At 39.5% G+C, this 24,444-nt stretch overlaps 1 protein-coding gene across 1 annotated transcript in view; it reads right to left on the minus strand.

The window, feature by feature from the left end:
* Nucleotides 1–24,444, minus strand: part of kdm1a (lysine (K)-specific demethylase 1a) — a 34,863-nt gene that overhangs the window by 2,391 nt on the left and 8,028 nt on the right. The window contains exons 5-20 of the mRNA XM_063007016.1: nucleotides 21,545–21,623; nucleotides 21,044–21,136; nucleotides 20,860–20,966; nucleotides 20,642–20,723; nucleotides 20,410–20,504; nucleotides 19,892–19,909; nucleotides 19,426–19,568; nucleotides 10,173–10,263; nucleotides 9,139–9,273; nucleotides 8,500–8,573; nucleotides 8,236–8,347; nucleotides 7,019–7,151; nucleotides 6,428–6,615; nucleotides 5,543–5,657; nucleotides 5,205–5,332; nucleotides 3,657–3,803 (exon numbers count right to left, since the gene is read on the minus strand). Coding sequence (XP_062863086.1) covers nucleotides 3,657–3,803; nucleotides 5,205–5,332; nucleotides 5,543–5,657; nucleotides 6,428–6,615; nucleotides 7,019–7,151; nucleotides 8,236–8,347; nucleotides 8,500–8,573; nucleotides 9,139–9,273; nucleotides 10,173–10,263; nucleotides 19,426–19,568; nucleotides 19,892–19,909; nucleotides 20,410–20,504; nucleotides 20,642–20,723; nucleotides 20,860–20,966; nucleotides 21,044–21,136; nucleotides 21,545–21,623 — 1,740 coding nt within the window. The remainder of the gene's footprint in view (nucleotides 1–3,656; nucleotides 3,804–5,204; nucleotides 5,333–5,542; nucleotides 5,658–6,427; nucleotides 6,616–7,018; nucleotides 7,152–8,235; nucleotides 8,348–8,499; nucleotides 8,574–9,138; nucleotides 9,274–10,172; nucleotides 10,264–19,425; nucleotides 19,569–19,891; nucleotides 19,910–20,409; nucleotides 20,505–20,641; nucleotides 20,724–20,859; nucleotides 20,967–21,043; nucleotides 21,137–21,544; nucleotides 21,624–24,444) is intronic.

The following is a 24,444-nucleotide window of genomic DNA, read 5'->3' on the forward strand; positions in this document are numbered from 1 at the left end:
CGACATAGGGCAACATGATCTCCTGAAGTATTCTGATATATTTAAACTGATCCATGATCCCTTGTATGTGATAAATAGGCATAACACCATGATATGAGAAACATCCCCATATCATCATGTATGTGACTGTATAATGTCTGCTGTGCTTTTCTGTTCTGTTTTGTTTTAGTGGCATTCTTAAACACCCACTGCAGTTGATCTAATAACAATAAGAAACAAAAACAATAAGCTTAAAATATATTTTGGTATTTTCATTAATATTAAATGGCAGAATAAATAGATTTCTAAATACAACTTAAATCAGTATGGGAAATGCGAATAAGCAATGTTTCTTATATTTTACTTTGACTTATTTTATTGCAGACAGTATAAAGCCAGGATGTTTCATGTTTTGTCTTCACAGTGTACTTTGGCTTGAATTCAGTGCTCGGGGGTTGTCTGACATACTGTCTAACTCCACTAGACTTAAAAAGAACAATTTTTACTAAAAACAGTGATTTATCAGGTTAATGGTGTTGGACTGCTATTTTTTTGAACACCACTGTATGTATAGAATAAATATTTTTTAATTTTGGGAGGAAATAGTGGTTTATTTTAATAAAATGCACGAGTACCAATATTTTCAGCCACGCCTGAATAATAATGCAAAACAAGTCAAATTTTGAAAGTTTTTTTTTATTAAAAAACTAAATACAAAAACATAAATGGCTGTGTGATAACCTAACCTGGTCACTGCATTTGGCGTTAAAATTACATTCTGGTTTAATTCACAACTACTAGCACAATGAATCTGTTCTAATTTTCCTATCCATCTATATGTATATCTATATATCTATATCTACATACAGGGGTTGGACAAAATAACTGAAACACCTGGTTTTAGACCACAATAATTTATTAGTATGGTGTAGGGCCTCCTTTTGCGGCCAATACAGCGTCAATTCGTCTTGGAAATGACATATACAAGTCCTGCACAGTGGTGCCATTCTTCTTGCAGGATAGTGGCCAGGTCACTACGTGATGCTGGTGGAGGAAAACGTTTCCTGACTCGCTTCTCCAAAACACCCCAAAGTGGCTCAATAATATTTAGATCTGGTGACTGTGCAGGCCATGGGAGATGTTCAACTTCACTTTCATGTTCATCAAACCAATCTTTCACCAGTCTTGCTGTGTGTATTGGTGCATTGTCATCCTGATACACGGCACCGCCACTGGATGCACATGGTCCTCCAGAATGGTTCGGTAGTCCTTGGCAGTGACGCGCCCATCTAGCACAAGTATTGGGGCCAAGGGAATGCCATGATATGGCAGCCCAAACCATCACTGATCCACCCCCATGCTTCACTCTGGGCATGCAACAGTCTGGGTGGTACGCTTCTTTGGGGCTTCTCCACACCGTAACTCTCCCGGATGTGGGGAAAACAGTAAAGGTGGACTCATCAGAGAACAATACATGTTTCACATTGTCCACAGCCCAAGATTTACGCTCCTTGCACCATTGAAACCGACGTTTGGCATTGGCACGAGTGACCAAAGGTTTGGCTATAGCAGCCCGGCCGTGTATATTGACCCTGTGGAGCTCCCGACGGACAGTTCTGGTGGAAACAGGAGAGTTGAGGTGCACATTTAATTCTGCCGTGATTTGGGCAGCCGTGGTTTTATGTTTTTTTGGATACAATCCGGGTTAGCACCCGAACATCCCTTTCAGACAGCTTCCTCTTGCGTCCACAGTTAATCCTGTTGGATGTGGTTTGTCCTTCTTGGTGGTATGCTGACATTACCCTGGATACCGTGGCTCTTGATACATCACAAAGACTTGCTGTCTTGGTCACAGATGCGCCAGCAAGACGTGCACCAACAATTTGTCCTCTTTTGAACTCTGGTATGTCACCCATAATGTTGTGTGCATTGCAATATTTTGACCTCTTACCCTGCTAATTGAACCTTCACACTCTGCTTTTACTGGTGCAATGTGCAATTAATGAAGATTGGCCACCAGACTGGTCCAATTTAGCCATGAAACCTCCCACACTAAAATGACAGGTGTTTCAGTTATTTTGTCCAACCCCTGTATATATACACACACACAGTCAAGCCGGAAAGTCTGCACACCCCTTTCACTTTCTCCACATTTTATTAGGTTACAGACTCATTCTATAATAGATTACGTTCTTTTTTTGCTTCAAACATCCACACACAATCGCCAATAATTACAATAAAAGGGTTCCGAAAATACGCAATTTTATTTTACTGACAAAAATTGTTTATTTAAGGCTTACATATCTGTACACACCCTTAGCCTAATACTTAGTTGATGCACCTTTGGCAGCAATTACAGCTTCAAGATGTCTTGGGAAAGAGGCTACGAGCTTGGCACACTTGTTTCTGGACATTTTTGCCAATTCCTCTTGGCATATCCTTGCAAGCTCTGTCAGGTTGGATGGGGAGCGTCGATACACAGCCATTTTCAGCTCCTTCCACAGGTGTTCGATTGGATTCAGGTCTGGGCTCTGGCTGGGCCACTCGGGGACATTCACAGACTTTCTCCGATGCCACTACTTTGTTTTTCTTGTGTGCTTCAGGTCGCGGTCATGTTGGAAGGTAAACCTCCGCCCCAGTCTGAGGTCCAGAGCGCTCTGGAGCAGGTTTTCTCCAAGGATCTCGGTGTACTTTGCTGCATTCATCTTTCCCTCTATCAGGACTAGTCGCCCCGGCGCTGCTGCTGAATAACATCCCCCCATCATGATGCTGCCACCACCACCATGCTTTACTGTAGGGATGGCACTAGTTAGGTGATGAGCGGTGCCTCCTCTAGACGTGACACTTCGTATTCAGGCCAAAAAGTTCAACTTGGGTTTCATTAAACCAGAGAATCTTGTTTCTCATGGTTTGAGAGTTCTCTTGGTACCTGTCATGGACCTGAAAAGCTACAGCAATTTTTCTGTACCCTTCTTCCAGATCTATGCCTTGATACAATCTGGTTTCTGAGGCCTGCAGATAATTCCTTTGACCCCATGGCTTGGAGTTTGCTCTGATATGCACTGTTAACTGTGGGACCTTATATAGGCACCCAATCATGTCCAGTCAATTGAATTTACCACAGGTACACTACAATTAAATTGTGAAAACATCTCAAGCAGTATCAGTGAAAACAAAAAGCACCTCAGCTCACTTTTGGATGTCATATCAAAGGATGTGCACACTTGTGTACATATGATATTTTACATTTTGATTTTTTAATAAATTAGCACAAATGTCTAAAAACCTGCTTTCACTTTGTCATTGTGGGCTATTTTGTGTAGAATTTTGTGACAAAAAATAAACTCAGTCTATTATAGAATGAGTCTGTAATGTAATAAAACATGGAGAAGGTGAAAGGGGTGTGCAGACTTTCCAGCTTGACTGTATGTGTGTGTGTATATATATATTGTACTGCTACATGTAAACATATTATACCAGAGCTATACATTCAAGTTTGACTGTCTTTTTTGAAATATCTAAAATGTTCTCTAATCAGCCACATAATTTTATAACTTAAGCAAGAAAAACTATTGACCGTGGCAAATGTTGAAATGTTATGACATAACATGCAGCAACTATTGGCACTTTTGGCTTATCAGATTTTTATATGCCAATAAAAAACAGCCGTGGCTCACCTGTGAAGCCCCAGGAATGGCAGGTCCAGGTGTGATTGGTTGGGCCATTAGGTCATAGTCATTTCCAGAGGAACCAGCAGCAACATACGAATAGGAACCACGAGCCCAGGGGTCAGCACGCCAACGTGTCACTACTGTTTCCTTCGGCTATCAAAGAGACAAAACCCCAAACATGTTAAGTTATAAATCACATTGCAGGCTAAATTGCTGCTAATTAAACAGAGTGGATATTTTATCTTATGTTGTTATGTCTGCAAAAATCTGCATGCCCACCTACCTCTACAGGAAAACACATTTTACACTTGTATACACTACCATTTTTTTACATTGCACTTCATATTTGTAATTATAAATGCATACATTTTCTCCATAGTTGAACAACATTGCAACACTTATCCTCAAAATATTTAAGTATAAATATTTTATATTTAAAATTGTGTGGGAAAACCACTCAATTTTCCAGTTGCTGATTAGTGTACCAAGGGATAACAGATGGTTAATGTGCTTGCTATGGTTGCTTATCTGTAAGTTTTGTTTAATAATTGTTACAAGTCACAATTGTAAGTCTCTTGTAACCCCATGAACCCAACATGAACCCAAGCCAAACATTATTTGGCTGATGTACCATTCTCAGCACTACAATGACATTTAAAGTGTTTGTGTGTGTGTGTGTGTGTGTGTGTATATAAAGTGTGCACTTATTTAAAGGCAGCAGGTGCAGCATTGTTGGTATTTTAAACACCCCAACGTAATTGCTGGAAGACTAATAGTGTTACAACCCAAATAAATCTGAATAAACTAGACTAGAATTTACTAGTTTTAATGAGCATTTAGGTTTAAATGAGGCAGAGCCTCCTGGATACAATAATGAACATAAAAGTCTTAATAGTTGTGGAGTAGGAGTGGCCACAATTTATGACATACACCATACAGTAAAAACAACTTGTAAAACTACCTAATTATACAATATACATATATATGCACTTTAAGCATTACAATTCCTCAAAGAAATTAAATTATTTTACCACACACTTTAATAGGTCTACTTTATATGCTGCAACTGTAGTCAGAAATTTTGGGCTTTTGTTTGATCCTACTCTTTCTTCTCAACCAAAATAGCATTTGCCCATTTAAAAAAAATATTGCGCATCTTTGTTCTACAATAAACTGCTCCTTTGCTTGGCCTTCCAGAAACATCTGTTGATGGACTACAGTACATTGTTAAACCCTGGGACTATATTACAGCCACCCTCATTGTTCTTTTGCTCTTGGCAACCAGTTAAATACCGTTTATCCTTAAATGGGCCGTAAATCTTTCAATCAACGTAATTAAATCCAAACTTAAAACTTTCTTTTTTATTCAAGCTTTAGGTCAATTTCAGTTTTGAATTTCATCTATTATTTTTATTCTTTACTTTTTTAATTAAAATTTTCTCTCCTTCATATTAATTTTGAACAGTGTCCTTTGGTGTTAAGAAAGGTTAAATGAAATGCATTATTATTTACATGTTCTTATTAAAATGAAGTAAGACAAACAGAAAGACTTACCTGAGGAACTGCACTGCTACCAAAGATCCCCTTCAGAATTGCCAGACATCGACCTACGATGACATCATCACTAATGTTCTCCATAATGCCTGCTGCCTCTCCAGCCATTAGAGCAAGCAGAATAGGGGCTAAGAAACACAAATAGTAAAAAAAAAAAAAAGTTACCACTTCTAAGGCTGTTAAAAACTTCTATGGATTTAAAAAACAGCTGAAACAGAAAGGAGCAAATAAGGGCTGTATAATCTTGCTTGTTCAAGAATTAGGTACAATCACCATAAAAGTTCAGAATGACATTTTTACTGGCATCAAGTGACAGATGACCAATTATTAACACTGACCTTTGTAGAGATTCCAAAAGAGAAAGAGCTCTCCACGACTGGCTGTGGTGCTCCCTACATGGCCAAACAAATTCACACTTGGGTCCCAAAACACACGGTCAAAACACAGTACAACCTGCAGGTATAGAGGACATCCTATTAAGCAGAGAAAGCTAAACTTTTCTAGACTGTGAGAAATCAGTCCTTAGCTTAAAGCCACTGTGCTGAAGACCATAGTAATGCATTGTTTAAAGCAGTGAATCTACATAAAATCTTGATCCATAGACTTAAAAATTGGACTGGCCTCTCTGGTACCATAATGGTTTTAATCACGATAAACACACAGTTTAGTGTTGCAATGAAAATGATTCATGTAACAATATAAAGTCTTTCTTTCGGAATTTCACAAGGTTGAATTATAAGACATATATTATATATATGCATATATTATCCCAAGGAAATGCGATTAGAAAATATGCTATTATTTTTTAATAGCTATGCTAACAACAGACATCTCTAGAGCCAAGTCTCTTACAAACAAACTAAAGATAACAAAAACTTAGATCTTAGTATTACATTTTTTAAGTAAAAATGTGCAAAATGTCAAATCCAAAGTATAAAACCTAGAAGTACAAAATTTAATTCTAGATTTTGGTCTTCACATTGTTTACAATTTAAATGTTAAGCTTACATAATTTAAGATATATTGATATAAATAAACTTTTACACATTTAAACTTTTGGAACATAGTGAACTACAAGCATAATTCATCACAAAAAAAGTGGTTCTTTTAGTTTGAACATAATTTAAGAAAACTGAGGACTAGCCAAATAATTGAACAATAGACCAATGTTATTATGGGGCATTTTGTTAAACAAAAGCTAAAAAAAAAAACTACATACACACCTTGTTTAGGTTTCCAAAGCCCATCCTCTGTATGGCAGATGTCTTCCACTCAGGGAGGGGGGGTACAAACTGCACTGCAGGTGGCTGCTGCTTCATCACCCCCAGAGGAAGAGTACATAGTACTGCATCACATTTGTAGATAAACGTCTGTGTGGTGGACCGCGTGTTTACAGCAATTACCTCACAGCCTAAAAACAACACACAAACATTTGTGTTTATTATAGTACATAAACCAGGCCAGGCATGTATATTTAGACATACTAGATACTAAAGGGAGCTGGACTGAAAGTTTCTAAAAAAAAAGAAACAAAAAACTGTCTATTAGACAAAAGTTCATCAGCTGTGTGCTTCTTAAGCAATTTAAAGTTTTTTTTGTTAAAGACTAAATATACATTGGTGAGAATGATTTGTTTTACAATTCCACACATACAAAAACGATGATTAATTTTTTCATCTACTGTACTTACTAGTTTAGCCCTCAAAAGGGGGGGATGATTTATACACTCATACATTAGTATAAAAAGCAAACAAAGCGCAACTACTCAGTGTTAGCTTGGTGCTTGGGTTTTTTGTGTGCTGTTGTGTACTGACCTGAGGATGTGTAGCGCACCTGGCGTACAGCTGTGTTGAGTTTAATGTCCAAACCCTCGGCCAGAGACACTGGAACACATGAATAGCCATTTCTTACAGTCAAGTGACTCCCTGTAAATTCAAAATCATCATCCTGCACAAACACATTAGGAAAGGGGAACACAAACAAACACACATTTAGCCCCTTGTATAGATATAATGCTGTCTGCAAAAACTGGTACTTCTGAAAATCAAAAACAACATACTTAAAACAATACTTTATTGCTTATTCTTTTGATCTTTCTCTTAAAATATTAACACAACAGTACATTTTATGTATATGAGTGAAGAAAAAAAGCAAAACATGATTTTTATTCCCCCTAAACTCTGTGTCACAATTTTTGGTGCCCCTTCATTTAGTGCTTTGAGTGGCCTCCCTTTGCAAAGATAATAGCTTGAACCATATAGACCATCAGTAATTAGTAAAAAAAAAATTACCATTAGACAGACCATTAGTAAAAATGTTTTTTTTTTTTTTGCATTTACATTTAATACAATGTTTTCTAGAACATCCCTCAAATCCTTGCAACATACTTAAAGACCAAAAAGATTAAAAAAAGATGATTGTCATGGACTTTCCTTCACAGTAACCTGACCTAAGCACCATTGAGTATTTATAGGGGTACTTTAAGAGAAATTCCAAATTCTCAGTAACATCACAACTTGCTCTTTGGAATACGGTAAAATCAAGATGGAATAACACTGATTATCAGATTTTGAACAAACATGTGGAGCCAAAAGTTTGATTGAAAGCAAGTTTGCTTGCTTAAAAGAAAAAAAAGGGGGACATATCAAATAGTAAACAAGGTAATGTTTTGAAGATTCTCAAAATTCCACTCAATTTGTTATTCAGATTTTATTATTTGTAATATGATCACTGTATTAACTGCATCACTGTATCAGGAAAAAGCTAAAGATAGTTATTTTCAGTAGCTGTCTCAGACTTATGGTCCCCATCTCCTTAGAACTGTAACTATTTAATCAAAAAGGGTGGTTTTTATTAGTCTTTTAAATGAAGGATTAAAAGGATAAGCGTCATGTTTTTACAGCTAGATTTGTTCATGTTTTCTAGATGTAACAGTTTTTGTGAGGACTGTAATTCCTATTTTTGTTGGTATTTTATTGGGGGTAAGGAAAACGGAGGCAGCAAGCCACACAACCCTGACACTCAAAGTTACCTGATCCCAGTGTTTGAGTGAGAGAGTAGAGAGAGGTGTTGCATTGGCAAACTCAAGATTTGCAAAGTGCCAGTCCAGAATCTGCCTGTCTCTTGATGACAGGTACACATCACTGAGAAAGAAAGGCAGAGATCAGTGCACCAAATATTTCTGTATTGCATTGGTTATACAGGCTACTATGCATGGTTAATATGTCTGAATCATAGTGAAGCAGTAAGTAAATGGAAAGTTAATTCTAAAGATGCATTTGTATACTACAGGTACCTGGGTGGATTTGCTTCTAGTTCCTGCAATCTCTCCTCAAGTTTCACCTGCTGTTCGGCTAGTGCATCATACTCCTACAACACACACATATCAGCAGGCTGTTTTAAAATAACACATTAAACACCCACACAGCAACTGGTTCCCTATCCTGAGTCTAACAATCACAAATCTTTAGTAGAGTCTTAAGGTGCCAATTTTAAATCAAATTTTTGCTTATGTGGCAGCCTCTAAACCCACGGTGATAGCTTGCTTGACTGTGAACAGGCTTTTAATTTATAAAAGACAAAGCAATAAAACTCAAGAACTAAATTAGGTCCTATTCTGACCACAAAAATACAGTTCATAAGGCAATTTCAGGTAAGCTTGAGCACAGTGAAGCTAAATGCATTTCTAGACATGCATTAACAAACAGACCTAGACTTAAGAGGGTCCCACGCTTCTAAGTTGGCCTTTTGATATGTCATTCATTCATTCATTCGTCTGTTTACCACCATTTCATCCTGGTCAGGGTCGCAGATTTTGATGATTTAAATTTTTATTAAACAAAATGTAATTTAAAGCTGCACCTTAATAGGTTATCATCAATAAACTAGTGACTGCATATGTGGGTGCATGCTTATATGTCTGTTAAAGACACACCTTACAGAGGGCAGTGAGGTCCCTATGTTTGCTTTTGACCAGGAATTCTGCTGTAATGTCCCTGGGAGGTTTCACCTCACTTGCTTCCTTATACTGCTGATGAAGCTCCTTAACTTTCTCCTTTGTGGTAACCATCTAGCACACAAATAATTAACAATAACATTTAATAAACACATTTTTACAAGCAAAGGTTACTTTCTTAATAACTATCACATTTTTTTATTTTTATATTTCAAAAGCTCACTACATGCCACAATACCATGTTTCAATGTTTTAATGTTGGTGTAATGCTCTTACTATGAAATGTCATCTCAAAAGGTTTGGGATGGAGCAGGAGACTACTAGACAAATGTAAATGTAAATTTTCTGCATTTAGCAGACGCTTTTATCCAAAGTGACTTACAGTCTAAGCAATTGAGGGTTAAGGGCCTTGCTCAAGGGCCCAACAGTGGCAACTTGGCAGTGGTGGGGTTTGTTCATGCCATGCCATGAAGTCAGATGTCACATAGTAGATAACAGTTCTGGTTTAGTGCACTTTCTGTAAACTGACTGAAACTATTAGCAGCTAGCAAAGTATCTTTTCATTGTAATCTTAAAATTTATTATACAAATTAGTTAATATGATAACATTTTCAGCTACATAGTGTTTAACTCCTTTTATCCTAACTCTTGACCTGTGACTACTGGATTTGGATGATTTCTGGCCTAAATAGGCAATTTGCAAACAAACAAGTTCCATTAATAAGGCTGATATCTAAGGTCCTCTTTACACACATACAAATACACAAATATACAAACTTAAATCAGTGAGGGGAAGCTAAATAGCACAGTACAATGATTAAAAAATAAGTCTGTAAAAATTTACCACTCCACCTAGTTATTGCAAAATTGTTTTTAATAAGACAAATTTAACCAGTTTTTCCTAATTAATCAGTTGTTTAATATTTCCTCCTGTTACTGCACCAACAACTAAAGTCACAATTTTTGTTCACATAGGAAAAAGAAAGAGGGCTTTATATTCAGTCATACTATACCTTATTAAGAAGCTCTTTGAGTTCTTCTTGTGTTTTTACAATTTTTTTCCAGTGGTCAATTTGTTCATCCTTCACATGTTTCTCCTGCAGCCTAGACATGGCACATATAGCATCTTAATGATCATGCCCCACAACAGCATTATGCATGCATGTCATTACAACACATCACTAAAGACCAATGCTAGCACTGCATTTTGTATGTATTAATTAGGACTGAAAACTTTACACACTGATGTTTTTGCAAATAAGAAGAAAAACATTAGTGGAATAGCATAACTGGAGAAAGGCATTGCTATACATTTCAGTGCTAAGCATAATTAAACAATCCAAAAATCACCTGATCTATGGGGTCCTATAGAGCAGGGGTTTTCCTGTGGGGAGTACTTGTCTGGGGGGGGGGGGGGGGCGCGAGTGCCTGACGTGGCATTACAAGATTTTTTTACTTCTAAAACTAAAGCAATTCATTTTTCACCCACGGGAGACATATTTCATTAGTCTCACTGACCACACACACAAGCACGTTTAATGTTATTCAGTTCAGTCTGAAAAAAAACTTTCAGAATAGGGCTCACAGCAAAGATAACCGGTGTCAAAAGCAACGACTGCTGTTATAGGACGTGTTTGTGTCTTTAAGAGAGACGCTCTGTTCACAGTATCGATGTACGTGATTCAGGAGTCAAAGTTTCTTTTCTCAGTCATCTCTCCGTTTTTACTGTTATAATGAATGTTGTGGTTGTAAATAAACACCAACTACTAAAGAACATTTTGTGTGACTGGCTTACCTTAAAAAGCTCAGGCTTAATTAAACTGGCTATTACCACAGAGCGGGAGCCGACTCAGAGTCGTTCTGTCTGTGGAGCTAAATGTTTTTTGTCAGTCAGAGCAGATGATCCTGAACTAACCAACTTAGTTGGTTAAATTGATGAACTTTTGTCTATGCTTGACTCTGTGAAGTAATGTTTTCTGCTCTCATCTATATCAAAAAGCAAGAACCGCTTATGATTTACCAAAGTGAACCACTAATTTATATAATGTGCTCATAGAATCGGCTCTGATGGGATCGGACTGTATTATTTTTTTAAAGTAATATTTTCAATCAGCAAAATTGCATCGTATGTATGATGTGCACAATGTTAATTGCGTTATTTTTAGCTTGTCAGAAGCTTTCTCAATGATTTCTGTGCGGTGGTTGACGAAGGGGAGGGGGCGTGGCGCAAGTTTGCGTTGGCGCACGAAGGGGGGGCGCATGTCCAAAAAGGTTGAAAACCCCTGCTATAGAGGTCCCTTTCAAATGATGAAGTACAGGAGGGGTGACAAGATGTACAGAGCAACATAAGGGCTACAGTCAGTATAAACAATTATACACAATCAATACATCCAACATTGCTGTACCTATTAAAGTGCTCAGTAAGTGCATAATCATAAAAATGTTTCTTAAATCTGTGTGCACCATTCTGTGCTCCCTTCCTTTGCCAAGATAACAGTTCAGAGCCTTCTTATAAACTGCCTTGCCAAAGAAAAGGTCACCACCTGGATTTAACTAACCAAATAGGTAAGAGCCTCCCATTGGATAATTACTGCATAAGTGATTATGTTTCAGCTGGCAACAAGTTATTTAACCCTAACTGATGCAGTGAGTAGCTTCTCATTTGTTAAACAACCATGTCGAAAGACATCCTGTGGTCATGGAAGAGATGTTAATCTGTTTCAGAAAGGTCAAATTATTGGCATGCATCAAGCAGAGAAAACATCTAAGGAGATTGCTGAAACTACTAAAATCGGGTTAAGAATTGTCCAACACATTATTAAAAAGTGGAAGGACAGTGGGGAAACATCATCTTCGAGGAAGGTGAATGTGGTTGGAGAAAAAATCTTGAATGATCGTGATCGGCGATCACTTAAACGTTTGGTGAAATCAAATTGTAGAAAAACTACAGTAGAACTCAGGGATATGTTTAATAGTAAAAGTAAGAGCATTTCCACACGTACAATGCAAAGGGAACTCAAGAGATTGGGACTAAACAGCTGTGTAGTCTTAAGAAAATCACTTGTCAGTGAGGCTAAACAGCAAAAACAGCTTCAATTTGCTAGGGAGCATAAAGATTGGACTCTGGAGCAATGGAAGAAGGTCATGTGGTCTGATGAGTCCAGATTTACCCTGTTCCAGAGTGATGGGTGCATCAGGGTAAGAAGAGAGGCGGCTGAAGTGATGCACCCATCATGCCTAGTGCCTACCGTACAAGCCTGTGGGGGCAGTGCTATGATCTGGGGTTGCTGCAGTTGGTCAGGTCTAGGTTCAGCAACGTTATGTGCCCAAAGAATGAGGTCAGCTGACTACCTGAATATACTGAACGACCAGGTTATTCCATCAATGGATTTTTTCTTCTCTGATGGCACGGGTATATTCCAAGATGACAATGCCAGGATTCATCGGGCTCAAATTGTGAAAGAGTGGTTCAGGGAGCATGAGACATCATTTTCACACATGGATTGGCCACCACAGAGTCCAGACCTGAACCCCATTGAGAATCTTTGGGATGTGCTGGAGAAGACTTTGCGCAGTGGTCCAAATCTCCCATCATCAATACAAGATCTTGGAGGTAAAATTTATGCAACTCTGGACAGAAATAAATGTTGTGACATTGCAGAAACTTGTGGAAACGATGCCACAGTGAATGCATTCCGTAATCAAAGCTAAAGGCGGTCCAACAAAATATTAGTGTGTGTGACCTTTTTTTTGGCCAGGCAGTGTATAATGCTTATGATACATCTAAACCATTGAGCAAGTTGGACAAAATGATTTTAAGTGAATAAAGCATTAGTAGTATACAAGGGTATACAAATACAAGGGTAGATGGAGCTCTTCAGACCTGGTGGGCAGCCCTCAAGGACAAGGAAAAGTCTGATTTAACACCCTTGAGATGCCAAGTAGTGCTGGACAGTTTTGATGCGCGCAGACCTTGGACCCATGGACATCCATCGAGCATCCAGCACCTTTGCCCCAGCATGGGTTACTGCCCCTGTGCCTCCAGGGAAGGTTTTTGAGCCAGAGGCTAGGAGAAGGACACTCTGAAGTAAAACCTACAGCCTTGTGGTCGCTACAGCTGTCTTAGTTTGCTGAGCCACTGTGGAGTGTCACTTGGTCTAAAGAGTGGTTTTGGTGTGCGCCAGCCAATCACCACTTAAATTTTAGCGCAGGCGGGACAGAGAGGAGAGTTTTAAAATTCTACAGTAATGGGAAAAACAGCAGGTGCAAGATGGCACTGGAAGCTGCAGTCTCGATCCTGCATGTAGGCGGCTTAGGTGCATGGGTCGTTTGATCGTTGACCCGAGACAACATCATCATTCGGCAGCACCCTGAGTGACCAAGCAGCGAAGCAGACCCAGACGTTGATCCTGAACACCAGTGGACACAGCTGAAGGCCGCCTGTTAAGAAACAACAGCAAAAATTGTTGGCTTTTCAACCAGGAAACATCAGGACTGGTTTGATGAATCAGATGCTGAAATCCAAGACCTACTGGAAAAGAAACGCTCCTGCCATAAACATCTCCTGGCAAAACCTGATAACCATAGCATGAAGGCTGCCTATAGGACTGCCTGCAATACCCTACAAGCCAGATTAAGAAAAATGAAGAATGACTGGTGGACAGTACTTGCCAAAAGGACACAGCGCTATGCTGACATGGGTGAGATGCGCTCCCTCTACGAAGCACTGAAAACCGTGTACGGACCGTCACACCATATCCAGGCTCCTCTACGCTCCTTGGATGGCTCAACTCTACTAACAGACAAGGATGCCATCTTGAACCGCTGGTCAGAACACTTTTAAAAAGCTCTTCCGCGACAAGCGTATTGTACAAAAGTCATCACTGATGTCCCGCCAACTGATGTCCCGCCAACATGCGAAGAGGTAAGGAGGGCCAAAACACAACTAAACCCAGGAAAATAACTGGGGATTGATGGCATTCCAGCAGAAGTGTACCAGCATGGGGGAGACTTGTTTGTTTATTTGGTTTTTATAACACCTTGTTTACTCTGTTGAGTTATTTTCAAGGCAGGACTGGTTATTTGGGGCAGTAATTTATTGCATTTATAAAAAAGTCCTCAAATTTGTATTTCTAAGAAAGTTTATGATCATGTTTGCATTGTTTCTGGTAAAGATATTGCTTATAGAGTCAGTTGTTTTCAGTCTCTCTGTTATATTTAACACATTCTATGAAAATGTGTTTTATAGTAATGATGGCTTGACATAGGTTGTATACAGGGGGCTCCTCTCTTCTTATCAAATATGAATGTGTGAGTTGGGTGTGTCCAATGCGGCATCTTGTGTATAAGGTTTGTCCTGTCCATTTTTTTCAGAAATGTTTGATGAGTCGTTATATCAGGACAGATTTCATGCAGTTTATTACTGTTTTGTGAGTTCCATTCTGATTGCCACTGGTTTAGTATGTATACTGTTATTAGAGTGAAGAGATCAAAGGGTGGGAGCTTGAGGTCTGTTATCTGTTCACTTGTGTTCCTTCTTGCTAATTAGTCCACTTTTTCATTTTCTGTAATCCCGTAGTGACTGGGGATCCAGCAGTATTTTATTTCAAAGTTGTGCTCTGTTAGTTTGTGAGTTTTTTCCAGAATGTTTATGATGGTTGGATGGAGTAGGGTACAAGATTCCAGAACTTGCAGACAGGATTTAGAGTCAGTAAATATCAGTGCTTTGTTTGTTTTAGTAGTTTCTATATATTCTAAAGCCATTAGGAGGGCATAAGCTTCAGCTGTAAAGTAGGAGCTGTTCTGTGGGAGATTTACTTTATTGGAGTATCTACCAGCTACAACTGCCGCTGATACTTGATTCTCAGTTTTCGATCCATCCGTATAAATAGCTTGGTGCATTGGAAACTTCAGTCTAATCATAATGAATTCTTGTTGATATGTAACTGGATGGGTGTCTCTTTTCTTGTTATATGCATTCTTGTTTTCTTGTTATATTTCTTGTTATAAGCACCTAGCGCCAGTCTAATACCCTGGTGGTGTACTGAATTTAGGGATTTTAAATAAGATTTCCTGGCTGATCCAGACAGTGCCTCCATAGTCTAGTTTTGTTCTGATGAGTGTTCTGTAGATATGAATGAGTGATGAGAATTTAGCCGCCCACTCAGTTCTTGCCAGTATCTTTATTATGTTTAATTTTTTTGCACATTCCTTTTTTAGCTAGGTGATATGAGGTACGAAGGAGAGCTTAGTGTCCAATGTTAGTCCCAGAAACTTAGTCGACTGTACTATTTTAATAGGGTTTCCGCTGAGATGGATTTCTGGATGCAGATGTAATGCTCGTTTTTGGCAAAATGCATACATGTTGTTTTGTTATTAGAAAACTTAAATCCATTGTAGACTGACCATTTATGGATTCTGTTGATAGTTAGTTGTCTTTCGATGTTATTCATAAGTTTTCCTTTGTATCCAATGCATAAGTCATCAACATACAAGCTACAGAAAACGTTTGGAGGAATTTCTTTGGTTATGCTGTTTATTTTAAGATTAAAGAGGGTGACGGAGAGGATGCATCCTTGTGGAACACCCATTTCCTGGAGGTGATCACTTGATAGACAGTTGTTAATTCTCACTTTGAAACGTCTGTCTGTTAGGAAGTCAGATATGAAGTTCGGTAGCCGGCCTCTGAGGCAAGCTTGGTGGAGGTCTCTTAGAATGCCATATCTCCAGGTGGTATCGTACGTCTTTTCTAGGTCAAAAAAGACGACTACCGCGTGCTCCTTCCTGAAAAAGGCATCTCTGATAAAGGTCTCTAATTTAATCAGATTATCTACTGTGCTTCTTCCCTTTACGGAAACCACTTTGGGCTTCATTGAGAACATTACTGGTTTCCAGTTGCCATACCAGATGGTTGTTAATCATTCTCTCCATTGTTTTACCGATACAGGTTAGTGCTATTGGGCTGTAGTCATCAGGGGATTTATGGTCCTTTCCTGGTTTTGGAAAAAGGGATAATTGTGGCCTCTTTCCACATAGATGGGACTTTCCCTTCGTGCCATATCATGTTTATTATTTTGAGAAGTACAGTAGAGTCATTGAAGATGATGGCAAATTCTTTAGCATTGATAATGTATGTTATAATATCCAACTGCAGTATTATGGGCTTTTTGTAGTGAGAGTCTTAATTCTTCATGTGTAAAGTCCTAATTGTAAGCTTCTGTGATGTCTGAAGCAAAGTCTATTTTATTCATTTCTATCTTTTTTCGAAATTGTATGAATTCTGGGTAAGCGTTATGTCCACCTGAAGCTCTTTCAAAGGCCTTTGCTAGCTGTTCGGCAATTTCTTTTTCGCTGGTAGCAGTTCCATCTGTTGTGGTTAGGTATTGCACTCGTGGTGAATTGGTTTTACCATTCATCCGACTCAGGAGGTTCCAGATTTTTTTTGAGGAGGTATTAGTCTTGAAATTGCTGACGAAGTATTTCCATTCTGGCCAAATTAATCACTCTTCGAGCTTTAGCTCTGGTAATTCTTAGGTTATCCAGGTTTTGTGTAGTAGGGCGATTATTGAAAGTTCTTTCTGCCCGTTTTCACGTTCTTATGGCTAGTCTGCATTCGTCGTTGAACCAGGGGTTTTGTTTTTTCCTTGTAACTAGGGAGGTTCTTGGTATTGTCTCCTTCGCTACGCTTAGTAGTGTATCAGTGAACCATTTGATTAAATCTGTAGAGTAGGTTGGTTCTGTATTCAGTCTTTCTTGGCAAAGGCTTTGGAAGATGGGCCAGTCTGCTTTGTGTATGCGCCATCGCTGGGGGGGGTTTGTGTTTTTTGTGGCATGGTTGGTGTAATCACAATTGGGAAGTGGTCACTGCCACACAAGTCATCCCACACTTTCCACGAGAAATCAAGGAAAAGTTCAGGGCTGCACAGTGTTAGATCTATTGTGGAATATGAGCCATGTCCGGGATGGATATAGGTGCTAGCTGGTGCGTTCATTAGACGCAGGTTGTTGTCATTCATAAGATTTTCTATTATTTTGCCCCTGTTGTTGGTGTTCTGACTTCCCCAAATCCGGTTGTGACTATTAAAGTCACCCAGTAGAATATACGATGGGGGTAACTGTTCGATGAGCCTATCGAGATTGGCTGGATCTAATACCGAGTTTGGTGGGATATAAATTGAGCATATTGTGATGGTTCTAGAGATGCATGAGTACCGATACTGGTATCGGGTATTTGCCCGATACCGCGCTCATTAACTTGTACTCGTACTCGCAAACAAGGCTCCGATACTAAACATCCGATACCGTGTGCCTAGGCATTGCTGCGTTATGCCTAGTTCACACTACGCGATTTTTGCCCTGATAGTTTATATCAGAATACACCGGCACACACACGTTTTACAGTATTTCTGACCTGACAGTCAGGGGGACAGTTTTGTCAGAGCTGCATTCTCTTGTGTAGATTCCATTAATATGAATTTAGGCCAGTTTTCACATAAGCTTGAAGACTGCATCTAGTATCCAGATCTGGGTCGTCATCATATTTCATCAGTCGTCATTTGGGGATGTGTTTAGTAGCCATAGTTGTTTGTTAAATCATTCAGGTTGGGCCACTCCAACCTCCCGTCTATGCGAAGTCAGGGCCAAAGTGTTGTGTTGGGGAAATGGTAGCCTCAGCCACCACTCCCTTTAAACACCAGGATCCCTTTCTCCGCAGACACAGGTCGCACATCACGGCAAACAAGGCACCTCATTCACTCGCCTCTTACGAGCAGCCTGAGGAGGCTGGGGACCTATTCTACCCTGGATACCCACGGGGGTATGGGGGAGATAGGGCAGTACTAGACAGACTCCAGGATTTGTTTACAAACTGCTGGGAAAAAGGGACAGTTCCACAGGATCTCAGAGATGCCGTCATTGTCTCCCTTTACAAAAACAAGGGAGAGAAATCGGACTGTTCCAACTACCGTGGTATCACGCTACTCTCCATAGCAGGCAAAATCCTGGCTCGACTGCTGCTCAACAGACTGATTCCCACCATTGCTGAGGAAAATACGCCAGAAAGCCAATGCGGTTTCCGGTCCAACAGAGGTACCACAGACATGGTCTTTGTGCTTAGGCAGATCCAGGAGAAGTGCAGAAAACAGAACATGGGCCTGTATGCAGCGTTCACTGACCTGACCAAAGCCTTTGACACCGTCAGTGGAGACAGTTTCTGGAAGATACTGGAGCATCTCGGTTGCCCCCCAAAGTTCATCCCCATTCTCCGCCAGTTGCATGAAGGACAGATGGGTCAGGTCAAGCTCAACGGCTCTCTCTCTGACATGATGTACCAGCCTCCCCCACGAGAAGCGTACAGCCCACCACGGATCAGCATCAATGGCACTAGTCTAAATGCAGTCGAGCAGTTTACCTACCTGGGCAGCGTCATCTCCAATGATGCAACTGTCAGTAAAGAGCTTGACGACAACAGACCTGCCCGAACCACCAGCGCTTGTCCAAGAACGTATGGCAGAGCCACTCCCTCCGCCTCTCAACAAAAAAAATAAGTATACAGAGCTGTGGTGGTCCCTACCCTATTGTATGGTTCAGAAACCTGGGTCATATACTGCAAGCAGATCAGGCTGTTGGAGCACTTCCATCAACGCTGCCTCCATTCCATCCTTGGTATCAAGTGGCAAGACTACGTTACCAACGAAAAGGTTCTCCAGCAAGCCAACCTGCCCAGTCTGGAGTCCATACTGCTACAGCAGCAACTTAGTTGGGCTGGACACGTAGCAAGGATGGAAGACACACAAGAATGCCTAAAGCCGTCTGCCTTGGCAGGCTAAAACAGGGCAAATGTGACCGCAGCGCACCCAGAAAACGCTTTAAAGACCAACTAAAGAAGCAGCTGTCATTGGCTGGGATCCAGCACCAGACATGGCAACAGGAAGCACTTAAACAGGACAAGTGGCGCTATTCCATCAGAAGAGCCACCAGAAAGTTTGAACACGAGAGGAGCGATGCAGCAAAAGAGAAGCACAGGAGGCAAAAAGAGGGATCAAAGAATCAACCAATAACAGCTCCAGTTCCTTCCTTCATCTGCCCAAGATGCAACAGAACGTGCGCCTTACACATTGGCCTCTTCAGGTCACCAGAGGGCTTGTAAAAGCTGAAATCATTTTCTTTCTTCCCATGATCCTCGCACGTGAGGAACCAGCCATCATCATCAGTATACTGTATGTGGCTAAGCTAATGTGCAGTACAGAAATTAGCTAAGGCACTTACTGTATGACCACTTCCAAGGCTTGCCCCAGAGACACAGGTTTGTTATTGAGGAAGTTAAAGTCAAGCTGGTGACTAAGGTATGATGTGGCTTCCAGCAGCCTATTAAATTCTTGCTCCACCATCTCATCCTTCTCCTTAGGAACCTGAACATGCAAATTCACCATGATAAGCACCATATAGATACATAAAAAGACAAACAAAAACAGCTCTGACCCATTCTATGTAGAAAATAACTACAAAGTTTAAACATGCAAATTCTAAAATACCATCAAGTCATCAAAAATGCAGGTCACATGCATTACTGGCTTAAATAATTCCAGGCACATTCTTTTAGTGGCACAAAAAGAAAAATTGTGAGCAAATATCATTTACTGTTACAGAAAACTATGACATATAGCTTAGGTAAGCAACATTGCATAACTATTTCTGCAGTCAGGTTGTATAAATGACATAATGAAATACTCACACTTGTGCATCTCTCTCCCTGTTTAACAAATGTGACAGAGGGAAAGAAAAAAAAATAAAATAATGAATATAGAAGGCAGGACAGAAAAAATTGACAAATGATAAATTAGCATTTTCGATGGGGGTTAGATAAAAATTGGACAGGGTCTCTATAATGTAGACATTAAATTCTGCACAATAAGACAGGTACAAAAGATGTACAAAACAAAAAAAATCATATAAAACAAGAGCTTAATGTTAAAGTGACTATCAGTATTACTATTACAGCAGCACCTGTGAGTTATATTGGGTTTATAGTTTATAGATTATAAAGTAACATTAAGTAAATACAAAAGAAGTAAAATATTGGATATCAAAATTGTATCAAAAACAGTCTTAAAGGCCATGGTAGCATAGGACAAACAAACAAATGGCTTTAGCAAAGCAAAACAGTGACAGTGTATGTTCCCGGCCCAGTGATGTAAATTAAAAAACCTTGCAGTGCTGCACACTCACAAGTCATTTTGTGTATGAACTTACAGCCTGTCCATTGGCCTCGTAGAGAGGACACTTCTGTTTGATCTTGGCCAACTCCATATTCACCTGCTTACTGACAACTGCCATAGGGTTTCCACCTAAAAGAGGGAAGGTAGAAGAGAGAGAGTGAGCAAGAGTGTGTTACTAAGCAATGTCACCCGAGTTCTCAGATGCTGTAACTTCAGACTTGAATGTGATTCCTTATTAACAATGTGTTTAAATTGTGCCTTTTTACCCAGGCCTGTGACCACCATTGCTCCAAGATCAGCTACATAATTGCCCTTCCGAAAGGTGGCCACTCTTCCCCCAACACGATCCTGTTAAAAACAGCAAGTAAATGCTTCTTAGATCCAAATCAGTAGAGTGCATAATTAATAGCAACAAATGAATAACATCTTTACACAAGTGACAACCTAATAATGTTTTAAACATACAATTGTGGACTTTCCTTACCCTAGCCTCCAGCACAGTGACATCCATGCCAAAACTCTGCAGCTGCCTTGCAGCAGCAAGGCCAGATACACCTGCACCGATCACTATCACCTTTCCTGTCTTCTTACCTATATAATTTACATTTCCTCAATTATAATCTTTTTTTTCATTAATCAGATACTTTTTATATGAAAAAGCTTCTTACTTGGTAGAGGTTTGACTCTCTTGTAGATGCCAAAATTAATAAGACCATGTCGTTCCAAGTAGCTGTGAATTCGGTGTACCAAGACAGCATCACCTGGGGTTTGGACACACATTTCAGACACAACTCCTAATAGTGCCATACAACAGAAGTATATACACTCAGAAGCACTTCGTCAGGTACACCTATATGCAATGTACAGCCACTAATTGTTTAAGCTACACCTATCATAGTTAAACTCTGTAGAGTTACAATACAGATACATTTTTTAATTATAGCCCATCTGCTGCAGTAAATATTTTGTTTTCAAGGTTGTTGTTACAAAATGAATAAAAAAAATAAAAGTTTTAAACAACATAGAAAACAACTCAAATAGGCCCCATCACATTCAATAGTTTTTATTGCTAATAAAATCTAACTAACTAACATTCGAGAATATTTTAAATAACTTCTTAAAAAAAATTAAAAGAATGAAACAGAGTTGCTAAAATGTATTGATCCTACTGTTGTAGGGGGCCTCCAACTGTTGCACTGTAGACTCAAAAGTGAGCTGGATCTTTGGGTTATCCAACCAGAGTTGAATCTGGAAAAAGAGAATAAAAAAAAAACAAGAGCATTTATTTATTCATTTGTTCAGTGTGAGGACTATGATACTGGTTAAAACCATCAGTCCAGATGTCTCCAGATGAAGAGGTAAGGATAGGGCTGGACGATATAGCTAAAATTTATATCACGATATAACTCCTAATTTCGGTCGATACAATATAATTCCGATATCGATATGAATAATACAAATGTCAGAAAAACTGCCAAAAACACAAATTGGATGGCTGTACCTGCAAACCTCTTTTCTGGTTTCTGGCAAGAAATACAAGCTGAATACACCACTGAATTAGTCTTTCCTCTCTTATCAGCTATTTCGTCTGCTTCTTTTTCAACTGTGGACAGTGGCGGAGCCAGACAATTTTCATAGGGGTGGCCAGACTGAGACCATTGCTCACACAGGGGTGGCACAGAAAATGTCTGATAATATATTTTTTTATGTGGCAAGTAGCTGTGGATCTAGTAGTGTTTTGGTCACTCACTCATTTACCTATACAGGCAGTGAGTGCCATGTAGAATTACATTAAGCCTAGCATAATAAGCTTTTTATTTTTTCTCATTTACCCTGACAAGTAAAAAAACTTCAATATAGCAACCTTAACATTATGAGAAAGAATTTCAAAGATATTCCTTTGCAATACTTGATCATTTGACTGCAATCTTGTGTGTACTGATGAGACTCATTTGAACCCCAGAACATGCTAGCGTGAATGCATGGAAAATGTCACTTCAAGAATGACACAGACTGACCAACACTATTAAGCCATATCAGCATTGAAAATTGACTTTACTTTTAATAGCCTTCTACAATGCTGGGGCTTCTTAAAACTGAATATTTTCTTTTAAATAGAAGTGTTATTTAAATGCTATTAAATTGTTTTTCCAAAAAAAAACGCCCAATTTACATGAAATCCGCCCAATCTGGCAACACTGGAATGCGCCTTTACTCGTAGCGCGCCACAACTACTAAGTAGTAGTAGTACTAAGTACTCAGTAGTAGTACTTCTTCTGTAATTGTGTTGGTGGTTGACATTTATGTTGACTGTATTACTGCACTGTTTTGGTGGAGAACTACTTGCTTGAGGTACGCTGTTGAAATCCTGTGGGAACACCTGTGTGCAAAAATGCTTCCGCAAAAAAGTAACACCGGCAAAGCGGTGGTGGGGGAGCCGGGGGGTGGCTGAAGATTAATTTATGGTGGCCTGGTGGCTCCGCCCCTGACTGTGGATGCTCATTCACTCACAACTGTTGAACTCATTTTGCCGCTAATATCCACCGTAGGTAGCGAAGTGTAATCAGAGCGGTAACGCTTAGCACTGGCTTCGTGCCTGTGGCGTATGTCATCACGCATTGACGTAATATAATGGTGCTGGTCATAAAATTAGAATATCATGAAAAAGTTGATTTATTTCAGTAATTCCATTCAAAAAGTGAAACTTGTATATTATATTCATTCATTACACACAGACTGATATATTTCAAATGTTTATTTCTTTTAATGTTGATGATTATAACTGACAACTAATGAAAACCCCAAAATCAGTATCTCAGAAAATTAGAATATTACTTAAGACCAATACAAAAAAAGGATTTTTAGAAATGTTGGCCAACTGAAAAGTATGAACATGAAAAGTATGAGCATGTACAGCACTCAATACTTAGTTGGGGCTCCTTTTGCCTGGATTACTGCAGCAATGCGGCGTGGCATGGAGTCCATCAGTCTGTGGCACTGCTCAGGTGTTATGAGAGCCCAGGTTGCTCTGATAGTGGCCTTCAGCTCTTCTGAATTGTTGGGTCTGGCGTATCGCATCTTCCTCTTCACAATACCCCATAGATTTTCTATGGGGTTAAGGTCAGGCGAGTTTGCTGGCCAATTAAGAACAGGGATACCATGGTCCTTAAACCAGGTACTGGTAGCTTTGGCACTGTGTGCAGGTGCCAAGTCCTGTTGGAAAATGAAATCTGCATCTCCATAAAATTGGTCAGCAGCAGGAAGCATGAAGTGCTTTAAAACTTCCTGGTAGATGGCTGCGTTGACCTTGGACCTCAGAAAACACAGTGGACCAACACCAGCAGATGACATGGCACTCCAAACTAGGGATGCACCGATCCGATATTAAGATCGGATATCGGTCCCGATATTACCAAAATGAGATGGATCGGATATCGGATAATCAGGCCGATCCATGGGTTCCGATACGTTCACTTTAGTTCGTTTGCGACGCGTGCTAAGCCCATACAGGACACGCTGCTGACGTATGGCATATAACACAAACAAAAAGAGCAACATGGAGCGAGCCAAAGAGTCAGCTGCATGGAGGTATTTCACGCTTGCTATGCTAACAAGTTCGATGGCAACATGTTTATTACTCATGTTTAGCTGCTATATTTTATTTTGAATTACTGTTTGCACTAAATATTTACGGATACGTTTATTTGAAAAAGTTATTTAAGCTACTACTGTTTTTCTCATTGTCAGCAGCCACATTTTGGGTGTGCAAGGAGCTGCCTTGCTGTCTTACTGTCTACATAAGCGGCTGCCTCAGTAGAGAGGATTCTAATAAGTTATCAACTAAAGTTATCTAATAAGTTATCAATTAAAAACAATGAACTGAGGTAGCACAGCGCTAACGCCAATATAACATTTCCCTTCATGTAACGATAACGGTTACATTTCCTGACAAGCTCGAACTTGCAAATAAAAACACTCGGTATAGGTTTATACAAGTTAAAAATCAGTAATATTTTATTTACGTTTGATAATAACTCCATTCGTTTCTCCGCCCCTTTCAGCTATGTTT

This window comes from Trichomycterus rosablanca, chromosome 13 (assembly GCF_030014385.1).
Source record: "Trichomycterus rosablanca isolate fTriRos1 chromosome 13, fTriRos1.hap1, whole genome shotgun sequence".
Classification (NCBI taxonomy): Eukaryota; Metazoa; Chordata; class Actinopteri; order Siluriformes; family Trichomycteridae; genus Trichomycterus; species Trichomycterus rosablanca.